We start from the raw sequence: 24,250 nt of genomic DNA, 5'->3' as shown, positions 1-24,250 counted from the left end.
TGAAAACTCAATGAATGACCGTCTGGAAAAGAGCTTGGCTCCAGGTAGATATAATCAGCTCACAGAGAGAAGAAACGCGCACCGTGCTGCGAGACTTTTGTCGAGTTCGTAAGCGATTTGTTTCTCAGATGTAGACGTAAAGGGAAGGTATATCACTGTGGAGTACTAGTTATTTTGTGAAGCGTCTTGTGACAATAGACAGTCTGGTTCTTAGATTGTAAATATGCAGTGTGTCCCAGAAGGGATGGCCATTGTTGAGGCATATGACAGGAACCATCATTCGAAGCAAAAAGGTTTGATAAATATGAGCTGTAAAATGCATACCTTAAGACTACGAGCACTTCTTCAGTAGAAGAGATGTGTGTCACAGCAGCGAAGATGAACAACTGCTCGTAGCTCTTAAGTTATGCACGGTGGAGCTTATGTTTATTAGATCTTATCGGTTCGAACGATCGCTCCTGTCGTGTCTCTCAATATTGGCCATTCCTCCCGGAACACATTGTAAAACGCATGGCGAAATCACTGTGGCATTTATATGCGCCTATTTTTCCTTTGAAGCCAGATTTTTGTTCTTTATCTTTGTAACACCACCATAATCAGGTGGATATTGCTTTAGCGTAAGGAAAACCACATTTTTACTACTATTACTCCCTTTTTACAAAAAGGGCCTTGAGAGGCCCGTCAGGTCACAATGGTACAGTCAATGACAAGCATTATTTCATGAGAACATTTTTTCCTCTCATTGAAATGCAAGAACGCCTTACATTCGTAACACATAAAATGAGATCCCGATTCTATATCATACATAGCACTGTTTTGACATCTCCCACGACTAGAAATAAAAGTTTTCATTTAAAATGAAAATTCCTTCTTTCTTCCTATGTTCTGAAGAGACTTGTGATATATTTCTTCCTATCACTGCTATCTTCAACTTGCTTTTCTTTGGATTCTCGATAATTAGTGAAAGTATTCTACTGAAGGCTGATACAGGCATGGTTTTATTTTTCGTTCGTTTGGCCTGTAAATTGGTGTATCTGCATTATATGGGAAATCCACTTCGAACAACTCCAATGTCTCTTTATCTTTCAACTTTCTTGTCACAGCTTATTATGAAGAAAAATGAAGCTTTAGGCCTGAAGGGAATTAAGAGTACGGAATTTTTCATACGAACATTTTCTAAAAATCTTCAATATTTTGTGCGTTAATAAACTTGCCACGATACGGGGAAAACTACCAGATTATTGCAAGACGAACTCAGAATAAAGTACAGAATGACCAACTTTCAACTGCACGCAGTGAGCGAGGTACGCAGTGATTAGCGCACTGAACTCGCATTCGACGATTCAGATTCCTGTCCGGCCACTCTGATTTAGGTTTTTCGAAATCGCTAAGGCAAATTCCGGGCTTGTTGTGCCTTTAAGAGGGCGTGACCAACTTCCTATCCCATGCTTCCTTAACCCGAGCTTGTGCTCCATCTTTAATGACCAGCCGGCCAGAGTGGCCGAGCGGTTCTAGGCGCTACAGCCTGGATCCGCGCGACCTCTACGGTCGCAGGTTCGAATCCTGCCTCGGGCATGGATGTGTGTGACGTCCTTAGGTTAGTTAGGTTTAAATAGTTCTAAGTTCTAGGGGACTGATGACCACAGAAGTTAAGTCCCATAGTGCTCAGAGCCATTTTAACCTTTAATGACCCCGTTGTCGACGGGACGTTACACCTTAATCTTCCTTCCAACCAACACCACGCAACTAAATAGCGCGAGGACTGCACTCGCTGAAATTCAGACCACTCTGAAGCAACAGATAAGACATCCGTGAAAGTTCTGCAATGTGTTAACAGTGTACCAAACTAGCCAGGTAAACTCCCTACTACATCCCACACAGATTTAGTGGTAAAATGGCGCTTTGGATAGCCCGTCAAAAACAGGAAGAAGGTGTAGCGAGCTGTGGATAAAGAAGCAAAATAGATAGTGAACGATCCAAGCTCAAGATGTGCAACACTGAGAGAGCTGCAAGAATCGTGGGCTCATGGTTGTGTGGTCACGGTGTTGGCCTGCGAGGAGGGAGATCCATGTTCAAAACTCCCTTGGGCCTGCCTTTTTTTTCACAAAAATATGAACTATCCGTACGGTCATTGACGTGTCTATTCTCCTTCTGTAGTCTTGGCAATTGTCATACTATACATTGGTTATAGAATATGAGTCATGTGGTAAGAATGTATTACCGTCGCAAGTAAATGTGATGAATAGTGAGAGCATAAATGGCAACAACATATAAACGGCTGTGAACTATGTTACAACGAAGGAATTCACGAGTCAAAACTTCAAATACGGGACGCAAGAGTCATAATGTGTGGTACTTGTGTAGAAGAAAGAGGAGGTACATACGTATGGAGGTTCCTTCCTTACATCACGCTGTTCCAAACGGACGTTACACCACGACACAGACACAAATATGAATACAGCAAACAGACAATGATCGGACAGACAGTCATAGATTTGAACAGGGCTCTCCCCCTTTCGGAGTCGAACACCGTGGCCACATAACCAACTGGCTGGATGTTGTACATCTTCAGCTTGGAGCGTCCACTGTTTGGATTCTTGACCTGTGTTCAGTTTTTGACAGGCTATCCACTGGACCATTTTACTGCTAAATCTGTAGGGGGGGGGGGAGGGGGGCGATGGTGAGTTTCCCCTGTAAGAAGTAACGGGGCGCCGCAGTTCTGTAAGGCCTCAAACCGTACAGAATATTATATGCTCTTAAAAAATCGGAGAGGGGACTCAGAAGTTCCGCCAGATCATAAAGTGTTCATAATTACGCTATACCAAATTGGGAGTGAGTGACGGGGCTGCTGTTGTGTGTTGCAGGAGAACGGAAAGACCATCGAGCCGTCCGGTCTGGCGCAGATCAAGTTCGATGGCGACAGCCCTTTTGAGCTGTTCCAGTCCTGGAGAAAGGACGCCATCAACACGGACCTCGTGCTGCCTGACGCTCTCACGTTCGCCACCTGCAACGGGTAACGACACCAACTGCTCTTCGTCTTGCCAGTAGCCTTGCCGCCGCCGTGGTAACACCAGTTCTCGTCAGATCACCGAAGTAAGGCAGACTGAGGAGCTACTTGACTGAGAAGTAGCGGCTGCGGTCTCGTAAACTGACATACGGCCGATAGAGCGATATGCTGACCACATGCCCCTCCATATCTGCGTCCAGTGACGCCTTTGGACTGAGTACGACACGGTGGTCGGTCGGTACTGTTGGGCCTTCATGTCCTGTTCGGGAGGAGCTTAGTGGTTTTTTTTTTTTTCGGAACCATGAAAGCGAATGACATGAAATAAAAACTCATGCCACTGTTTCGTAAGATCTATAAAAACTAGTGTAAAGTTACAATCGATCAACGTCGCATTTACCGACGTGCCTGTAAAACATGTTGTTAAGACACCTTTTATGGAATCTTTAAGGGACTGCTGCATCAAAACAGCAGATTTTACTGGAATGTAAGGCTACACGTGAAAATTATGATACTTCAGCTACACAAACACGCAATCGAGAATGGCCCTTACTCGATTTCCGTCTATCAGCCAATAAAGGCGGTCACACACGAAACTGCATGCTTGACAAGCACGCATGGCCAAGCATACTTGCGCAAGCGTGCACAAGTTTTTCGCTTCTCCACACAACTCAGGCAGGCTTGCAGCTCAGGCAGGCTTGTACAAACATCAGTTTGTTCAGCACAAAACGTCGAGCTCAGACGAAGATGTGCAGACCTCGGCAGCCTTTTTTCGTTGTACTACGAGTACAATAAAAGAGGAAACTTGATATCTGTAGTAAGGAGTGGATAAAGAAACGAAAATATTATTCCCATATTACCTGTGAGTTGTAGACGAGCTACGGAAACTGTTTCACAGTATCGCTGTGGTTGTTCTCTATTTCTCCATGAAATATTATATTCTTTGTCTTTTTCTACATTACAGTGCAGCATTTGCACAGGGCGAAGTATAAATTAAATCACTGAGTAGTGCTTCCACAAACCTTGCTATTCTTGGTACACAAGCTCAAACACGCGCGCGCTGGAACGCTTGCACAAGCATGCATAGTCGAAATTCGATTGAGCATAAACCTGTTTGTACAGTCCTGAAGCTTGCGCAGATTTATCCTGCACACGTAGGCGCAGGCAGTTCAGTGTTTGGCCGCCTTAAAAGAACACGGTCTGTGACGTCACATAAACGTGTTTCTTGCGGTAGAACGGAAGACCGAGAACATTTATTTCAACATTTATTCAGTACGGTTTTTACCATTTTGTAGAATGAAGTTTTGTGGCGAAAGATCGACAACTATCGGAGGTCTATGAAAGGCAATATATGATGGTGTGTTGGCGAAATACATGAATGCGATGTGGCAAGAAGCTGTTTATTGGAACGAAGGTTGTGCTAGCAGATAGATGCGAAGTATAACCCGAAGTGTAACTGGGTTTGGAGGGTTTTAAAAATTTGGTTGTGAGTTGCCGAAGCAAATAAGTATATTTTGTAATATCCTATCATACTGGTGGTTCAGTGGTTAAGGACCAGACTGCAAATACAGATAACATACGCTCTCACGTTCGACTAATGTTTCTATACATACAGAACTGTCGACAACATAATCAAGCACCAGTCGTTCGGAAATGTGAAGACGAAGTGGGTAAAGAATTAACTTAGGTAACCATTTTCAAAGACTTATAAAAACGCTGGCAGCGTTACAATTGATCGACGTCACGTTTTCCGACATTTCTGCTCGACAAACTGTACCAAAAATGACTCGTTTTGTGGGCAACGTTAATGCACTACTGCAGTAAACAGTAAATTTTCGTCACATTATAGTTTAAACCAAATATGGTGCATGGAAGCAAGCACTTGATACTGATTTTTTACAGTAGTATGCCCTCACTACACATCCTGATGGAAACAAAGACACTGCGAGTGATCTCGGACCTGCGAGTGATCTCGGACCGTCGTTGGCGCCAAAGTAATCGCTGGCTGCGCTGAACACTAACTGCATCAGTTAAACTTGTGTGACAGCATTCCTTTTTCGGCAGTCGGTTGCTTTAGTGACATAGACATTCGTATATATTGTCTACAGCTCGGATTTTCATAGAGAAATTCATCAGAGCACTCCGTTGTCCGCAGCTCGTGGTCTAGTGGCTGGCGTTGCTGCATTTTGGATCACGGGGTCCTGGGTTCGATTCCCGGCCGGGTAGGGGTTTCTTTCCTGCCCGGGGACTGGGTGTTCGTCTTGTCCTCATCATTTCATCATCATCATCATCGTTCGTGACAGTGGCTACAGTGGATTGCGTAAAACAACTGGACTGTGTAAAAATTGAGACTTTGTACGGGCGCTGATGATCGCGCAGTTAAGCACCCACAAACCAAACCAACCATCATAATCATCACAGCAGTCCGTTGCGAAAGACTTTTTCGTTGTCCTTAAACGACTGTCTACAAAATGTTCATAACTGAGAGTAGCATATTGCGTTTGTGGCACGCTTTTGTACAATGAAAACATTCTTTCTTAGAGATGAGTTAATCCTAAGATATAATTTCACAGAGTAAACTACACTGATAAGCCAAAACTTTATGACCGCTGCACACCGCGACGTTGGATGCCGCCTGGTGGCGTTGCGGGCAAGTGACGAGGTAATCAAAGTATGTAAGCGGAGCAGACGCGGACGGGGAATAACCCTAGTGAAGATACGGGCTGCAAATGGAGAAATCCATTGAGATAAACGATTTTGAAAGAGGGCTGGTTATTACCACGCGGATCCTGTGAAAGAGTGTCTCGAAAACGGCGAAGCTGGTCGAATGTTCACGTGCTAATGTCGTGAGCATCTACGGAAAGAGATAGGACAGTGAAACTACCACTGGGCGCTAAATGGTTGGACGTCCACGACTCTTCACAGAACGTGGGGTTCGGAGGCTTGTCTGCTCGGTAAAGTAGGATAGGTGGTGATCTGTGGCATCTCTGCTGAAATAGCACAATGCTGGTGCACACCGTTCATCGTACACTGTTTAACGTGGAGCTCCTCAGCAGACCACCCCCACGCGTTCATATTTTGCCCCAACGACATTGTCAACTACGACTGCAGTCGGCACGGGAACATCGGGCTCCGACCGTCGATCAATGGAAACGTCTCGGCTCTTCGGGTGAATCACATTTGTGTTACACTAGGTTGATAGTCGTGTCCACAAACGCTGTTATTGAGGTAACCGGCGGCTCGAAACATGCAGCGCGCCACGGACGCTCGATGGTGGGAGCAGTATTCTGCTATGGGAGACATTCTCCTGAGCTTGCATGTGACGTATAGTATTAATTGAAGACACGCTGCCAGCTGCGAACCACCTGAATCCCTTCATGCTTGGCGCCTTCCTGGATAGTGATGTCATCTTTCAGCAGAATAGTTGTCCATGTCTGGGAGCCAGAACCGCGCTACAGTGGTTAATGACCTAATTGTGAACCCACGTTGATGTCTCGGCGACCATATTCGTCTGATGCAAATCCTATGGAACCCATCTGGGTCGCTATCGGACGCCATCATCGCGTACGCAAATCAGCGGCCCGTTATTTATGCGAATTACAAGACCTGCGCGTTAACATTTAATGTCAAATACCTCCACAAACTTACTAACAAACTGTCGGATCCTAGATACGCGGAATCAGTCATGTATTTCGTTGCAAAGACGGACAAAGAAGATGTTATGCAGGTGGTCATAATGTTTTGGATCATCAGTGTACGTATGTTAGCTTACTAGGGTCTAATACGTCTCTTTGCAAGCCTTGCAATGAGGAAAGCGCGAAAGTAGCAGAACTCAGTTGCCCAAAAGCCTCTAAGCTCAATTAAAATCGTCAGGAATGTCTATACCCATTTGAGAATTCCCACTTACTACTTTGCCTATGCTTTACATGGGTGGTGCAGTTATGAGAGATGTAGGACTTTACACGTTTACACGCAACCTTTTTTTTTTTTTTTTTTTTTTTTTTTTTTTTTTTTTTTTTTTTTTTTTTTTGCACCCTCGCAGATCCCCCTTCCACATGCGTCAATTGCTCCAATTGCTCACAAAAACCGAGGCAGCAATTAAATTATTGCTTCAGTCTGAACCACGCGACTGCTATGGTCGCAGGTTCGAATCCTGTCTCGAGCATGTATGTGTGTGATATCCTTAGGTTAGTTAGGTATAAGTATTACTAAGTTCTAGGGGACTGATGACCTTAGATGTTAAGTCCCATAGTGCACAGAGCCACTTGAAACTTTTTTTGAATTAAATTATTTCGCCTATCGCCCCGTGCAAATACGACAACACACCCAAGAGCGAAGAAAGTAGTGAATGAGGAATGTCTAATAAAAAGAAGTAAAGTGAATACCTATCAGTGGCTATAGTCTCGGGTGACATTGCTCTTCGGTTTAATGGGAAGTGAGGCTTAGAAAAATCGACTCGTTTCTTTTCTGTTCCACTAAGGAAAGTATTATTGTCTATCTGCTTCCATAGGTACTTATGATCGTGCTTATAATCTTAGCGTGAAATGTGTATGGGTGCAATAACATTGTTTTACACAGAGTAGAATGTTACGTTCCCCTTGTTCTCTGTACTTCTCGTTCTTTCGTTTTGCAGCTTACAGTGTGCGAATCCAAGTCCTACGTTCTTCTAAAAAAGTTTTGGAGATATAATAGGGGAGGTGGCACTACATACTTCCGCTGCAAATTGCTCTGAAACCGGCTCCGCTATTTTGATAGCCTCTAAACATTAGCAGACAAGTGTTTACAGTTGCTTCTTCTTCTTAATTTCCACGCGACATATCGTTTAAATAGTAACTATTAGAGTGCTTTCGTTAATAATGAAATGTCAGGAACGGATTTTTAGACGCTTTTCATGTCTTTTTTCTAGGCACATTTGATCCACTAATACGACGCATTTAACCTCGTTAACATAACTTCTTTTTGTTTCACGTTTCGAATAAAAAAGATGCGAAGTATGTGACGTGAAAAGGCTGCTTTTGTAATCCATCACTTTCCTTAATACGGAATGACAAAACTGATATGCCGCCTATGTCTCTTCCCGAAAATGCTGAGAACATTTCTCGCTATGACTGGAAGGTTTGCTAAATTTCCCTCTCATAGCCGTTCAACCACACCGCTCTTAGAGTTGTCTTGATGGGAAATCCAAAATCACATTACGGAAATAAAATCTCTACAGAAAAAGCAACCAGAGCAACTAAAAGTAATGTATACAAAAGAAAATATCACTTGAACGACTCCACTTCCGAATGAAATGTGATTTTTTTTTTTTTTTGCATATTAGACTATAATCAGAACGACTAGTACACTTGTAAGTTTGTTTTTATCAAAGCACTTCCACCAGAAGCTGATGTTTGGGGCTGCCAACCCGGCTGACGTCGGCTTCAGATTTGTGAAGTCATGACAATTTCCCGTATTACACCTCCGTGAAAACAATGCACACATAAAATGTGATGATTTTTACTGTACCGACGTTGATTTTGGATCGGAATCTCTAATAAATTCAGGCACCCAAGACACTGTAGCTTAAAGCAGGTCCGAGTAATGCATTATGAAAAATCGCAGCGTCAACGACTCCACAAAAATAAACAGAATATTATTGGGAATATAACCTCAACTAAGTACTACAGTACTGTGCACAAGCAGAGCTTTTCGGAACATTGCCAGTTACTGTATGGAGTAATAATACATTTAAAGTCCATCTTTCAATACTTTACAATAATTTAGAGTAATTTCAAAATACGAAACATTACGAAATTAAAAATCTTACTTAGCGAGATATAAATAAGTATTGAATTAAATTAATAAGTACAATCCGGAATTTGTGAAATCTGTACGTGTTTTTATAATAAAATTAATATTGTGTGTTCTAATTGCTTATATTAGTTAAAAAAGAATATATAAATCTGATAACGCATTTGGTTCGTTATGTAACAAGTCTGCCCAAAGTACTGGTTTCTCAACGTTCTCTGTTTTCACAGGCGTTGCGTAGCGGTTGTTAGACGTTCACTAATATCCTGAACTAGCTTAGTAACCGCTGCTTCACTCGCGTTTGCGAGCATATATCAGGCCTGATGAAAATGTATTGTGTTAAAAATCCGTTTCTATTTCTATGCAACTTTTAAAAGGCAGATTTGTCGTGGTGATTTTTAAATAGCTTTCTTTGATTTCGTTCTTAAATTTCGACACGATGTAATCTTTTCACGCTCGTTAAGGCCACAGAACAGTGGTCTTTTCCGAATGTACTTCTGAAAAAAAAAGCCATTCTGTAAGCTGGCGTCGAAGGTTTATGTTAATCCTAGCTTTTGGATTCTTAAGGTGATATTTCGATAGAAACTTTCATCCCCTAACACACATTTTTTTATTTCTAACCAAGAAGTCAAATACCAATTTTCATAGATTTAGCTTTAATAATGTTTCAATCTGACGACATTTTTTCATAAAAATTTACATCTTGTATTTCACCTTCTTAGGCGTTTAACTTCCATAAAAACTAAAACATTTATTTTCTTGTTTCTAACGAGAAGCCAAATTCAAAATTTCGGGGATTTACCTTCAGAAATGCTTTCATAATGAAATATTCCATAAAAACTTTCCTCCATTATTTCCCCTTAGGAATTGAATTTCCACAAATTTAAATTGCTGACCGAGAGCTCAAATATCAATTTTCATAGATGTAGCTTTAAAAATGCTTTAGTAATTCTTTAATAATTAATTTAAAAAACTCTCACACACCATATCACCCTCTTATGGGTTGAATTTCTGTAAGTGCTGAAACGTATTTTTTTAATTTCTGGTCGAGAACCCAATACCAATTTTTCGTAGTTCTAGCTTCAAAATAGCCGTAATAGCAACATATTTTCAAAAACCCTTTCATCATCTGTTTCGAAAAATCCCTTCTTACATGATAACTACAGTATGAGATCACCAACCTCTCCAAATTTCAAGTTTTTTTCTTAGCGGTTTGGACAGGGCGACGATGAATCAGTGAATAAGCCAGGACATTCCCTTTTTCTTATTGCATTCGACCACGAGATATTGCTTTTTTTTGTTGAACTACGAGTTTAGAAAGAACGTGCTCCTGTCATTAGGTTTACTACAGTGGAACTACATTAAGTTTCCTCGAACATAGATGTAGCGACATCATGTCTTAGTCAACTGTCCACGAAATATTAAAAGTTCTGATAACACATTAAAAAGTAACCCAGTGCAACGAAGCTAAATAAACAATCCTTCGCCACTAAAACATTTCCAACATCCTGTCTTTCTCATCTGTCCCACGAATCATTAAACTTCTCCTGTCCACACATTACGTTACCATCACAAATGCTAATGTCTTACTTCAATGTAGAAGACTGTCTAACAGTCAGTGCTCGCTTACATCGAGAAATGCCGTCTACTAGTACATCGTTCATTTTCTGCGTCAGACACTGATAATTCTGGTCTAATTTTTAGTTGTTCTGCAGCGCTATATTCTGCGGTGTGCATAAAAGTGTGTTGTAAAAAACAATACAAATCAACTTCTTCTTAACGAACTGTTTTTCGATCTGAAAGCAAATCAAAATGTAAATAACTTAATTACAGACCAGTGATGATGCTTCACCTCAATAAAGCGAAACGCATCTGGTGAAAAAAATCAAGCATTTTTGTAGTTGCATCGACAGAACAGAAATACCCTCAAGAATTATAAAGCAACCACGGACACTATGGCCACACAAATGAAAAATTTAATGTCACACATTTTTTTTGGGGAAATACTGTTTAGTTTCATTGGACTGCGCTGTATTAATACGTTTTCAGGAAAGCTTTTAATGTTTCGTGGACAGTTGAGAAAAACATGGTGCCGGTCACAATTTAGTGGGACGGGGGAGAGAAGGGGGGTGGGGGCGGACTTAATGTAGCTCCGGAAACACGTTTCAAGATCTGGCGACCTTGAAGCCCGCAGACTATGATAAAGATCCTACACCTACACCCACATCCCGTGTGTAGGAATTGTTTCGAGGAATATAACGCCGGGTTTTAAGACGAACATGCAATGATGACATCTTCACGCTTTAATATTTGACGGTGAGAGATAATTTCAGTCACTTTCCGTCTTCATTTGGCTGCCCGTGAACAGCCAGTTGAAATCGGTGTCCCGTCATTCACGGATACACACTTCAAAAGGATGAGGTTTTTTTTTTCCTTTTGTTATGGATGGCTTATTGTTGAAGTGGCGACGAAACTTAGATCGTACTTAAATGATAGATTCATTATTGCGAATTGCAATACATAAATCTATTTTTCCTGTGGTTTAACCATCATGGTAAGTCTGACGAAAACAAAAAGCAACTTTCACGCAAAACAATTATTTCAGCTTTTAAACAGTTAATACAAGTACAGAGTATACTGTATTTAATGATTGTCAAATTGTGTACTGATGTATCAGATTTGTTCCTGATCATGAAGTTTCCTTCTAGTACAAATATGAAATCTGCCTCCCGTTTTCAAAAAGAATGCACATATGCTTGCTTACGTTGTTGCTATTGTTGTGCTCTTCAGTCCAGAGACTGGTTTTATGCAGCTCTCCATGCTACCCTATCCTGTGCAAGCTTCTTTATCTCCCAGTACCTACTGCAACCTACATCCTTCTGAATCTGCTTAGTGTATTCATCTCTTGGTCTCCCTCTACGATTTTTACCCTCCACGCTGCCCTCCAATGCTAAATTTGTGATCCTTTCATGCCTCAGAACATGTCCTACCAACCGGTCCCTTCTTTTTGTCAAGTTGTGCCACAAACTCCTCTTCTCCCCAATTCTATTCAATACTTCATTATTAGTTATGTGATCACTTCTTGTCCAAACCTTTATCGTCCACGTTTCACTTCCATACATGGCTACACTCCACACAAATACTTTCAGAAACGACTTCCTGACATGTAAATCTATACTCGATGTTAACAAATTTCTCTTCTTCAGAAACGCTTTCCTTGTCATTGCCAGTCTACATTTTATATTTTCTCTACTTCGACCATCATCAGTTATTTTGCTCCCCAAATAGCAAAACTCCTTTCCTACTTTAAATGTCTGCTTTCCTAATCTAATTCCCTCAGCATCACCCGACTTAATTCGACTACATTACGTAAGTTTATGTAAAGCTGAGATTCTTGTTTTTTTAGGGACGGGAAGGTGACGGCTCGTACAGTCCGCCTCAGGAGAATAGAGCCAGACGGATTCGTCATCATGACGGACCGCCGCAGCCGCAAGGCGAGGGACCTGGTAAGTCCACTCATGCAGTCTACCCTATCATTAGCATACCGCTGAACTGTTCTCACGCCATTGATGTACTGACTCTCCAATTAAGGTAAGGGTGGTTTTGTTGTCTCTGATACTTTCAACAGCATTTTTTTTTTTTTTTTTTTTTGCTAACATGCGACTCCTCTTCATTTCTGCAACAGCAGTAAGTCCTCATCACAACAAGCGCCTTAATCTAAAACCTATCAAAAATGCGTTATTCACTGTTAGCATCACCAGCCGCTGCGGGATAAAGACCTTCACTATTCTATTGCATGCGTTATGGTCTTCAGCTATACGCATCCATGTTAACGTCCCCATCTCCAATTCGGAGGCCAACACACGATTTATAGTGGAGAGTATTTCTGGTACCAATGTAATTTCTCCCTTTCTCAGTGCAACAGAAATGATGCGAGGAAAGAAAGACCACCCATAAATCTTCATTGTTGTTGTGGTCTTCAGTCGTAAGACTGGTTTGATGCAGCTCTCCACGCTACTCTATCCTGAGCAAGCTTCTTCATCTGTCATTACCTACTGCAACCTACATCCTTCTGAATCTGTTTAGTGTATTCATCTCTTGGTCTCCCTCTATGATTTTTACGCTCCGTGCTGCCCTCCAACACTAAATTGGTGATCCCTTGATGCCTCGGAATATGTCCTATCAACCGATCTCTTCTTCTACTCAAGTTGTGCCACAAATTTCTCTTCTCCCCAATTCTATTCAATACCTCCTCATTAGTTACGTGATCTACCCATCTGATCTTCAGCATTCTTCTGTAGCACCACATTTCGAAAGCTTCTATTCTCTTCTTGTCTAAACTATTTATCGTCCATGTTTCACTTCCATACGTGGCTATACTCCATACAAATACTTTCAGAAACGACTTCCTGACACTTAAATCTATACTCGATGTTAACAAATTTCTCTTCTTCAGAAACGCTTTCCTTGCCATTGCCAGTCTACATTTTATATCCTCTCTACTTCGGCCATCATCAGTTATTTTGATCCCCAAATAGCAAAACTCATTTACTACTTTAAGCGTCTCATTTCCTAATCTAGTACCCTCAGCATCACCCGATTTAATTCGACTACATTCCATTATCCTCGTTTTGCTTTTGTTAATGTTCATCTTATATCCTCCTTTCGAGACACTGTCCATTCCGTTCAGCTGCTCTTCCACGTCCTTTGCTGTCTGTGACAGAATTACAATGTCATCGGCGAACCTCAAAGTTTTTATTTCTTCTCCATGGATTTTAATACCTACTCCGAATTTTTCTTTTGTTTCCTATACTGCTTGCTGAATATGCATATTGAATAACATCGGGGATATGCTACAATCCTGCCTCACTCCCTTCCCAACCACTGCTTCCCTTTCATGCCCCTCGACTCTTATAACTGACATCTGGTTTCCGTACAAATTGAAAATAGCCTTTCGCTCCCTGTATTTTACCCCTGCCACCATCAGAATTTGAAAGAGAGTATTCCAGTCAACATTGTCAAAAACTTTCTCTAAGTCTACAAATGCTAGAAACGTAGGTTTGCCTTTCCTTAATCTATTTTCTAAGATAAGTCGTAGGGTCAGTATTGCCTCACGTGTTCCAACATTTCTACGGAATCCAAACTGACCTACCCCGAGGTCGGCTTCTACCATATTTTCCATTCGTCTGTAAAAAATTCGTGTTAGTATTTTGCAGCCGTGGCTTATTAAACTGATAGTTCGGTAATTTTCACATCTGTCAACCCCTGCTTTGGGATTGGAATTATCATATTTTTCTTGAAGTCTGAGGGTATTTCGCCTGTCTCATACATCTTGCTCACCAGATGGTAGAGTTTTGTCAGTGCTGGCTCTCCCAAGGCTATCACTAGTTCTAATGGAATGTTGTCTGCTCCTGGGGCCTTGTTTCGACTTAGGTCTTTCAGTGCTCTGTCAAACTCTTCACGCAGTATCATATCTCCCCTTTCATCTTCATCTACATCCTCTTCCATTTCTATAATATTGTCCTCAAGAACATCGCCCTTGTATAGACCCTCCATATACTCCTTCCACCTCTCTGATTTCCCTTCTTTGCTTAGAACTGGGTTTCCATTTGAGCTCCTGATATTCATGCAAGTGGTTCTCTTTTCTCCAAAGGTCTCTTTAATTTTCCTGTAGGCAGTATCTATCTTACCCCTAGTGATATGCGCCTCTACATCCTTACATTTGTCCTCTAGCCATCCCTGCCATCTCCATATAAGTTCCATTTTCACTGATTCTCTAGGGGCACGGTCATTTCGTCGGACATTCACCGTTCCTCCCAAACGTTACGAGAGTCACTGTATTCCCAACATATAAGTGACGTCAGCGAAATCACTGTGATGGCAACTTGAACAACTGTAAACAACAGAAGTGCATCCAACCATTCCGTTGCAAGTAGCCGACGTGCGGTCGCACTGTGTCAAATTGTTATGTAACAAATCGCAATGCAGTATTTTCTCAAAATAAAGTGTTCACAACATCATCCAGAATGTTCTGAAGAACAAAAAAGTATGTGCAAAGTTTGCCCAGCATACATCGACTCCCTTACAAAAACGACGAAACGTGAACGCCTGCTGTTACTGGATTGAAACGCAAAACGCGGACAGTTCATTTCTGGAACAAACAATCACAGCCGACGAGACTTGGTGTTATCAATACGAGCCTACCAGAAAACGACAAAATATAGAAATTAGCATGAAGGATCAACGCTTTGACGACATATTCCACATTCAAGCTAATGTGACGCGAGAGCTGAAAAGCGTTCTAAATAAGGGCTTTTCTCACAGTTTCAATTCGTTGTATGAACGCTCTGTGCTTTGTACTCAAGTGGGACAGACTATGTGGAACACCTGAAACATTAAAATCGCCCCCTTAAGGTTTATCTTTTTTATTGATGTAGTGTCGAAACTTTTTGGACTGACAGGGTATATGAGAGTGAATATTTTGCCCGACTCTCCTTGCAACTTACACTCTCAGAGGTTTAACAGTAAACGTCTCCATGATGCACAACGCCTCTCTTGTAGTGTCCGGAAAAGGAGTTTGATAACCATCTTCATAAAGCTCTCACGCTTATTAAACTATCTCCGGTGACGAAACGCACCGCTCTTGGTTCGTATCTTCTCTACTCGCCTACTAATGCTGCCTGATAAACGTCTGTCGAACAAGTGTTTTCCAAGTCACTTATGACGCGTATGAATTACATTTTCTTAAAATCTCAGCCTGTGATCTGCTTTTCCTACAACCAGCTATACGTGAATACGTGAGCATTCACATTATGTTGCTCGGACGGTTACTCAATAAGTACTGTACCGTTATTACTGTCACAATAAGATCGTTGCACGATTTTCCACATTTCTGTGGTCTAACATATAAGTTCTGTTTCAGTAGCTTCGCCCACAAATGAGTACTGCTTTCATTTATCGTATGTTATATATTTGAGAATCAGCGGAGGTACACATTTCTTATTGCTTGAGTTTAAATCAGACGCAAAATGCTGTACCTCGTCTCTGTTAAAGTTGTGCCTTATTTGCTGATAACAAGTGATTGTTATATGCTTTCAGTAAACGTAAGCACCAAATTCCTAATGTACTAAGTTGTACCGTTAGTTAGGTCTGGTTTACTCCACTACAGTTTTGCTGAAGTTCTTCTCATAGTTTGGATGAGATGTGCCAGGACTTCACAATTATTATGCAAATGAAGCAACTAGAAGGGGAGGAATAAACGAAATGAAACGACGGGTTGACAGGGTATGTGATTACAAAATCAAGACGATCTACAAAGAACTTGGCGATGAAAATGGAACGATCGTATGGCATTGTTGGTCGTGAGGTCCCATTCGAGTTCGGGCGCCAAGTGCAAGTCTTATTTCAATCGACGCCACATTGGGAGACTTGCGGCCGATGATGAGGATAAAATTATGATGAAGACAACACAACACCCAGACCACAAGCGGAGAAGATCTTCAACCCGGTCGGGAATCGAACACGGTGTGGGGCGGCGAGTGAGTTTGTTAAATAATCTACTGTATAAATGATTGCATGTAGAATCAGTTTCTGGCTTTTAGAATGTTGTTAATGCTGTCTTTCGCCGTTCTCAACACTGGCTCTCTATTTACTTTTTGGCACCCAGAAAGTGATTTAACAAAACATGGAACCAGTAATTAGAGATCCTAGTGCCCACTTTATCTGAGAATGTTATTATAGCTGCAGCTTATAGCTCTGAGGAATTAGGAGATTGTCCGGGATTTCTAATCAAAAACGGTTTTCCAAAATAGTTGAGTATATTCTGAAATTCACTGATAAAAACACAAGTATCCCTACAACCTAACTAACAGAGCAGTTCAGAGTCTTATGCGCTGATGCAACTATAAATGTCCGAATTAAATGTCAAAAGGAATGCTCGCCATAATTTGATGAAAATACTTCATCAAACGCCACGCTAAATATTTGGTAGAAAGTCTGTCCCGCGACGGCGCGTGAAAATACGACAATACGCAAACTGAAGCTAGTTAATGAAAATCATCCCAGAATTAACACTTCACTTGAAATGTTTTCATGGTTCCGCGTATCTCTAGTAACTTAATACGGCACTCGAGGCTGTTTGTAGCAGTGATACCGATGCGACGCGACTCCCGACACAGATGGCATGTCATTCAGCGTCTGGAGAGAACTGGGGCCTTGCTTCCTCGCGCAGCGTTCTTATATATAAAGCCGCGGTGCGGACGGCTAAGGGAACGCCTGATCAAATCGGCTCTCCCGACTAGCCGCTGGGCTAGTAACGCACCACTTCAAGTTACGTAATAATTTATAGCTTCTTTTGCTGATGGCCGAAGAAGCTCTTAATTTAAACGTGCATTCAGCACGCAGGTAAGTATTGATAATAAAATTTTGACGTGGCTAAGTTAAATACTTTGGGCGAGAGAATTAATTAAATTACACTGCACGCAGTAGATGAGCTCTGAACTGGCCCTTTTGAGATCCGCTATCGCTATAATTTTATAGGTATTCAAAAGAAACTTTTCACATCTTCATAGTCATAGCGGACCTCCAACCTATTTAAATCTAAACATCCTAGCCTTATTTATTAGCCTACTTAATCTATCTTGCTTCCTTCAGTTTTGATACGAAAACCACAAAATCATGAATTTCCACTAAAATCTTAATATGTGAAATCCAAAGAACTGTTTTTATTAAATCATTATGAAAGATGAATCTAAATATAAATTTTGAAGTCTCTAGCTCTTTTCTGTTGCGCCAATGATTTTTTCAGAAAAACGCCCAAATTTCGAAAATGGCTGAAGTTATCGAACTGATATTTAACACACATTAATTTAGTATTATTTCTGACCTGCTAGAAAAGTTTTAGGTTCTTTGCTTGATTTTTAAAGTATTGCGCAACATTTATGACGTCAGAGCTAGTTACTGGCTGGCACACAATGGAAACTGATGTGAATTTACTACAGCGTGAGTAGGCTGCTTCCCTACAACGGGCCCAGTATATGGTAGGAAAGCACGTTACCACCCAGCTAAGCAGGCGGACAACTTGGCGGTATGAGTCCACTTATCAGTATAACGTTTCGCTCCCTCTGGCTTGGGTGCCTGCATTAATTCCATTGGGAAGTGGGTCATAAAGCTGCTGTTTCCTCTTTTAAGCAAGACGCTCTAAAGCTGTTGTAACTGATCCTTGATATCCTGGATAGTGGCAGTGGGGCGGAGTCGAGTCCGCTCTGGATCCGCACATGTTCTTTCAGGGTCAGATCTGGGAGTCTTGGTGGCCACGGGAGCACCTCAGCATCGCTCATAGTTCATAGAGACACGTGCCATATGTGGACGAACATTATCCTATTGAAAACTGGCACCATTATGCTGTCCCGTAAGAGGTAACAGTTGAACACCCAAGTTGTCCGTGACATACCGCCGTCAGGGTACCCTCAATCACTGTCATTGTGTGTCCGCTGCCTCTGGACCACGGGGTCTCAGGTTCGATTCCGACCGGGTTGGGGATTTTCCTTGCTCGGGGACTCGGTGTTTGTGTTGTCCTCATCATTTCATCATCATCATCATTCGTGACAGTGGCTAGATTGGACTGCGAAAAAAAATGGTCAGTGTCAAAATTGGGACTTTGTACGTACGCTGATGACCGCGCAGTTTAGCGCCCCACAAACCAAATATCTCCATCATCACTGTCATCTACAGAGCTATCAAGTATGACTTCACATCACGGTTGATGGTGATCGGACGGAACACTGACGCCACAACAGCAGTAACACAGCTCTACCTCTACAAAACATTGGAAGAAATGAAGCACTACCAGGTTGCCACTGTATTCGCCAGCGATGGTTATCCAGGGTAATGCACAACCGAGCTTCGTAGCTGAACACGAAGAGACGCGCTATTCATTAGCGGTTTACGCTTCCCAGCGGCGGTACTATTCCAAATGCGTCCGTTTGTGCTGTGGTGTTAACGGTATCCTAAACGAGGCGGTAATTCCCTAGACCGGTTTCTGCTAGTCTCGCACCAGTGATGCAGGATGATACAGACTGCTGTAGGCAATCCATTATTGTTCTCCTATGGCAGGCGCAGATGTGTAGGGTGGTCGACCGGAAACTTGACGACTAGTATGCCTGCCCTTAACGTTCCCATGCAATTCAACATCGGACCAGTGTAACATATGGATGTCCCACAAATCTGGATACTGCGCGAATCGACTTGCCGCCTAGACGAATATTCACAATGAGACCCCAGTCAGGTGCTGTTAACGCTGTCTCACACGATTATGCTGTATCTCCGTGTCCTTCACAGTGATCACTCAACATGTGCTGCTGGTCACTCCTCTAACATACCCTCCTATGCCTGGTAACGAGACTCGTACCAACAACACTAATGCACTCCAGTGGCTGTTGTTCCTGTCACCGCGAATTCCTGCTCTTATCATGTAAATGCTCGCCAATGGTGTGTACATCTACATCTTCATTTATACTCCGCCAGCCACCCAACGGTGTGTGGCGGAGGGCACTTTACGTGCCACTGTCCTTACCTCTCTTTCCTGTTCCAGTCGCGCACGGTTTGCGGGAAGACCGACTTCCAGAAAGCCTCCGTGCGCGCTCGAATCTCTCTAATTTTAGGTTCGTGATCTTCTCGGGAGGTATAAGTAGGGGGAACCAATATATTCGATACCTCATCCAGAAACGCACCCTCTCGAAACCTGGACAGCAAGCTACACCGCGATGCAGAGCGCCTCTCTTGCAGAGTCTGCCACTTGAGTTTGCTAAACATCTCCGTAACGCTATCACGCTTACCAAATAACCCTGTGACGAAACGCGCCTCTCTTCTTTGGATCTTCTCTATCTCCTCTATCAACCCGACCTGATACGGAACCCACACTGATGAGCAATACTCAAGTATAGGTCGAACAAGTGTTTTGTAAGCCACCTCCTTTGTTGATGGACTACATTTTCTAAGGACTCTCCCAATGAATTTCAACTGGCACCCGCCTCTCCAACAATTAATTTTATATGATCATTCTACTTCAAATCGTTCCTTACACATACTCCTAGCTATTTTACAGAAGTAACTGCTACCAGTGTTTGTTCCGCTATCATATAATCATACAATAAAGGATCCTTCTTTCTATGTATTCGGAATACATTACATTTGTCTGTGTTAAGGGTCAGTTGCTACTCCCTGCACCAAGTGCCTATCCGCTGCAGATCTTCCTGCATTTCGCTGCAATTTTCTAATGCTGCAACTTCTCTGTATACTACAGCATCATCCGCGAAAAGCCGCATGGAACTTCCGACACTATCTACTAGGTCATTTATATATATTGTGAAAAGCAATGGTCCCTGGTCCCATAATACTCCCCTGTGGCACATCAGAGGTTACTTTAACAACATGCAGTGTTCTGTTTGCTAAAAACTCTTCAATCCAGCCACACAGCTGGTCTGATATTCCGTTGGCTCTTACTTCGTTCATCAGGCGACAGTGCGGAACTGTATCGAACGCCTTCCGGAAGTCAAGGAAAATGGCATCTACCTGGGAGCCTGTATCTAATATTTTCTGGGTCTCATGAACACATAAAGCGAGTTGGGTCACACACGTTCGCTGCTTCCGGAATCCATGTTGATTCCTGCATGTACGAAGTCACACTGAAATACGTCTATGTCTTCCGAGTGCTTCACGTATTTTTTCAACCAGTGTAGTTGTATATATATAGGTCCACACGAACCATCTTTTCAGCTGTTTACACGAAGGGTGTGATTTCATTGTCCATAACGAACTTTCTGTGAATACTACTATTGCCGTCTGTACTTAATATAGCCCGTAATTTATGGAGTCATTCTGAATGTGTTCGCAGGCCGAAGTTCCGTCTGGGGCGATGGTGTTCCTCTGGTGCTACGTGGACGACGAGGGCCGGACGGTCAACAGGCAGGTGGGTAGCCGCAGTGCACGCGACAGCCGCACACCTGTGGCGTCATCTTTTAGGTTCAGATTTGCAATTTTTCAGCTGTTATGCATTTTCCTGATACGATTTCTTCTTTAGTGACCATATTGTCTGTGATTAGTTTGTAGTTGTCCTCTCTACTTCCCTGTTGGTGTGTCTATTGATGTTTTTCCCTGTTGGTCGATAATTCAGTTTATTTTATGATTCTGTTTTCATTGTTGTTACACAATCTCTCCATTTATTTATACATCCTGTGGTTGCTTCATTTGTGCTTTTCACTCCTAATTCTTGTCTGATTGTTGTGCTCCTTATCATATTAGATAGTCTACAGCCAGCTACACTACTGGCCATTAAAATTGCTACACCACGAAGATAACGTGCTACAGACACGAAATTTAACCGACAGGAAGAAGATGCTGTGATATGCAATTGTTTAGCTTTTCAGAGCATTCACGCAAGGTTGGCGCCGGTGGCGACACCTACAACATGCTGACATGAGGAAAGTTTCCGACCAATTTCTCATACACAAACAGCAGTTGACCGGCGTTGCCTGATGAAACGTTGTTGTGATGCCTCGTGTAAGGAGGAGAAATACGTACCATCACGCTTCCGACTTTGATAAAGGTCGGATTGTAGCCTATCGCGATTGTAGTTTATCGTATCGCGACATTGCTGCTCGCGTTGGTCGAGATCCAATGACTGTTAGCAGAATATGGAATCGTTGGGTTCAGGAGGCTAATACGGAACGCCGTGCTGGATCCCAACGGCCTCGTATCACTACCAATCGAGATTACAGGCATCTTATCTGCATCGCTGTAACGGATCGTGTAGCCACGTCTCGATCCCTGAGTCAACAGATGGGGACGTTTGCAAGACGACAACCATCTGCACGAACAGTTCGACGACGTTTGCAGCAGCATGGACTATCAGCTCGGAGACCATGGCTTGCGGTTACCCTTGACGCTGCATCACAGACAGGAGCGCCTGCGATGGTGTACTCAACGACGAACCTGGGTGCACGAATGGCAAAACGTCATTTTTTCGGATGAATCCAGGTTCTGCTTAGAGCATCATGATGGTCGCATCCGTGTTTGGCGACATCGCGGTGAACGCACATTGGAAGCGTGTATTCCTCATCGCCATACTGGCGTATCACCAGACGTGATGGTATGGGGTGCCACTGGTTACACGTCTCGGTCACCTCTTGTTAGCACTGACGACACTTTGAACAGTGGACGTTACATTTCAGATGTGTTACGACCGTGGCTCTACCCTGCATTCGATCCCTGCGAAACCCTACATTTCAGCAGGATAATGCACGACCGCATGTTGCAGGTCCTGTACGGGCCTTTCTGGATACAGAAAATGTTCGACTGCTGCCCTGGCCAGCAAATTGTGCAGACCACTCACCAATTGAAAACGTCTGGTCAATGGTGGCCGAGCAACTGGCTCGTAAGAATACGCCAGTCACTACTCTTGATGAACTGTGGTATCATGCTGAAGCTGCATGGGCAGCTGTACCTGTACACGCCATCCAAGCTCTGTTTGACTCAATGCCCAGGCGTATCAAGGCCGTTATTACGGCCGGAGGTGGTTGTTCTGGGTACTGATTTCTCAGGATCTATGCACCCAAATAGCGTGAAAATGTAATCACATGTCAGTTCTAGTATAATATATTTGTCCAATGAATACCCGTTTATCATCTGCGTTTCTTCTTAGTGTAGCAATTTTACTGGCCAGTAGTGTACTATTCTGAAAAACATTTCCGCATATTTTATTCTGGGTTCATTTCATAGACTATAAATGGTATTGTCTTTGTTCTCTAGAAGTTATTAAGATCTCTTTCCTCAGCTTTCTATTCAGTGTTCTGTATTTTGTCTCATTAATGTAACTGAATCTTTCACTTTTTTCGGTAGGTCTTTTACGTTTGTGAAAAAGATAGTATTTCCTAAGAACTTGAATTCATTCATCTTCTTTATCTCCCAAAAAATTGAATTCAATCAGTCTCTATTTTTCGGCGGTTTATTGGAATTTTCTTTGCGTCCAGATCTTGATCTTTAAAAGCCTTGACTTCTGTTTTTTGTGTCGAGATTGTTAAATTTTATTTAATCTGTAAATGACCTTCCGAACTGTGTCCTTACTGTTAGTCATCAACAAACAGCGGTGTCAACAAGTAATTTCTTGGTTAAAGTTATCGGTGTAAAACTATCTTCTTGCCGTTTGTCTATCATGTCATCAGTTTCGAATTTAAGACTTGAATTTGAAATTCTCGAATAGAAGGCTCTTTCCACCTTAGGCAATACACATAAAGAAGGTCGCAAATTATAGCTTGTGACACGCTTGAGTGAACGGGTGAAGATGATCCATTCGTTAATTTTCTTGAACTGTGGAATACTTTCATGTCTGGATACGCTTGTGAGCAACGGAACTAGAGATAGATATTGCGTTGGATAAGTTTACCATTGTCTTACACCGGAGAAAAATGCAATAATTCATGTCAGATCATTTGTATTCCTTTGGTAGCCTGCTGCTCATTCCAAATGAGTTGTACTTTTAGTCCAGTCAAATAGCAGATATACCTTGCAAAAGGTGGGGTAGAAGAGTTTATTTTTTCAACTCGTTCATGTGGTTGTAAAGATCAGAAAACTGAGTTTTGCCAACAAAATTTCTCTTGGGAAAACTTTCTGTAGTCAAAAAACTTGGAAGATTTCGGCCTTTTTTCAGTTTTTTCAAAATATCTCAGTTTATTTGCTCCTATCGCTTTAACGTCTATTTTTTTTAAGAACACAAAATTCTCTACAAATTTGATTCTTTCCATTTTTTCTACTCCCAATATGTAAGGCGCTACAGCGCCTCAAAAAAATACCAATTTTTCAAATTTTGAGCATAGTGCCAAGACACCTTATTTTTGAACACTATTTTTTCAGATTCTGTTTGTGTAGTATAAATACATTATACATGATGTTATATGTTTGAATTTACCACCTCACTTTCAGGTATTCAATTTCTCTGCATGCAACATAAGGATTGCTGGACACTCAACTATTGTGATTCTTACGTCACTACCTGAAGTTCGCTATGGCCCACCTCAGCCCTGGTATTTGTAAAACTATAAATACACTCCTGGAAATTGAAATAAGAACACCGTGAATTCATTGTCCCAGGAGGGGGACACTTTATTGACACATTCCTGGTGTCAGATACATCACATGATCACACTGACAGAACCACAGGCACATAGACACAGGCAACAGAGCATGCACAATGTCGGCACTAGTACAGTGTATATCCACCTTTCGCAGCAATGCAGGCTGCTATTCTCCCATGGAGACGCTCGTAAAGATGCTGGATGTAGTCCTGTGGAACGGCTTGCCATGCCATTTCCACCTGGCGCCTCAGTTGGACCAGCGTTCGTGCTGGACGTGCAGACCGCGTGAGACGACGCTTCATCCAGTCCCAAAATGCTCAATGGGGGACAG

General features: G+C 42.3%; 1 protein-coding gene across 1 annotated transcript in view; it reads left to right on the top strand.

The window, feature by feature from the left end:
* LOC124799495 (pyridoxine/pyridoxamine 5'-phosphate oxidase-like) overlaps window positions 1–24,250 on the top strand; it is a 193,035-nt gene that overhangs the window by 129,895 nt on the left and 38,890 nt on the right. Inside the window, 3 exon segments of the mRNA XM_047262928.1 lie at window positions 2,865–3,013; window positions 12,198–12,297; window positions 20,685–20,759. Of these exon segments, the coding sequence (XP_047118884.1) occupies window positions 2,865–3,013; window positions 12,198–12,297; window positions 20,685–20,759 (324 nt within the window).

This window comes from Schistocerca piceifrons, chromosome 1 (genome assembly GCF_021461385.2).
Source record: "Schistocerca piceifrons isolate TAMUIC-IGC-003096 chromosome 1, iqSchPice1.1, whole genome shotgun sequence".
Lineage (NCBI taxonomy): Eukaryota > Metazoa > Arthropoda > Insecta > Orthoptera > Acrididae > Schistocerca > Schistocerca piceifrons.
Note: the sequence above shows the minus strand (reverse complement) of the source record. Positions and strands in the feature narration are given on the sequence as shown.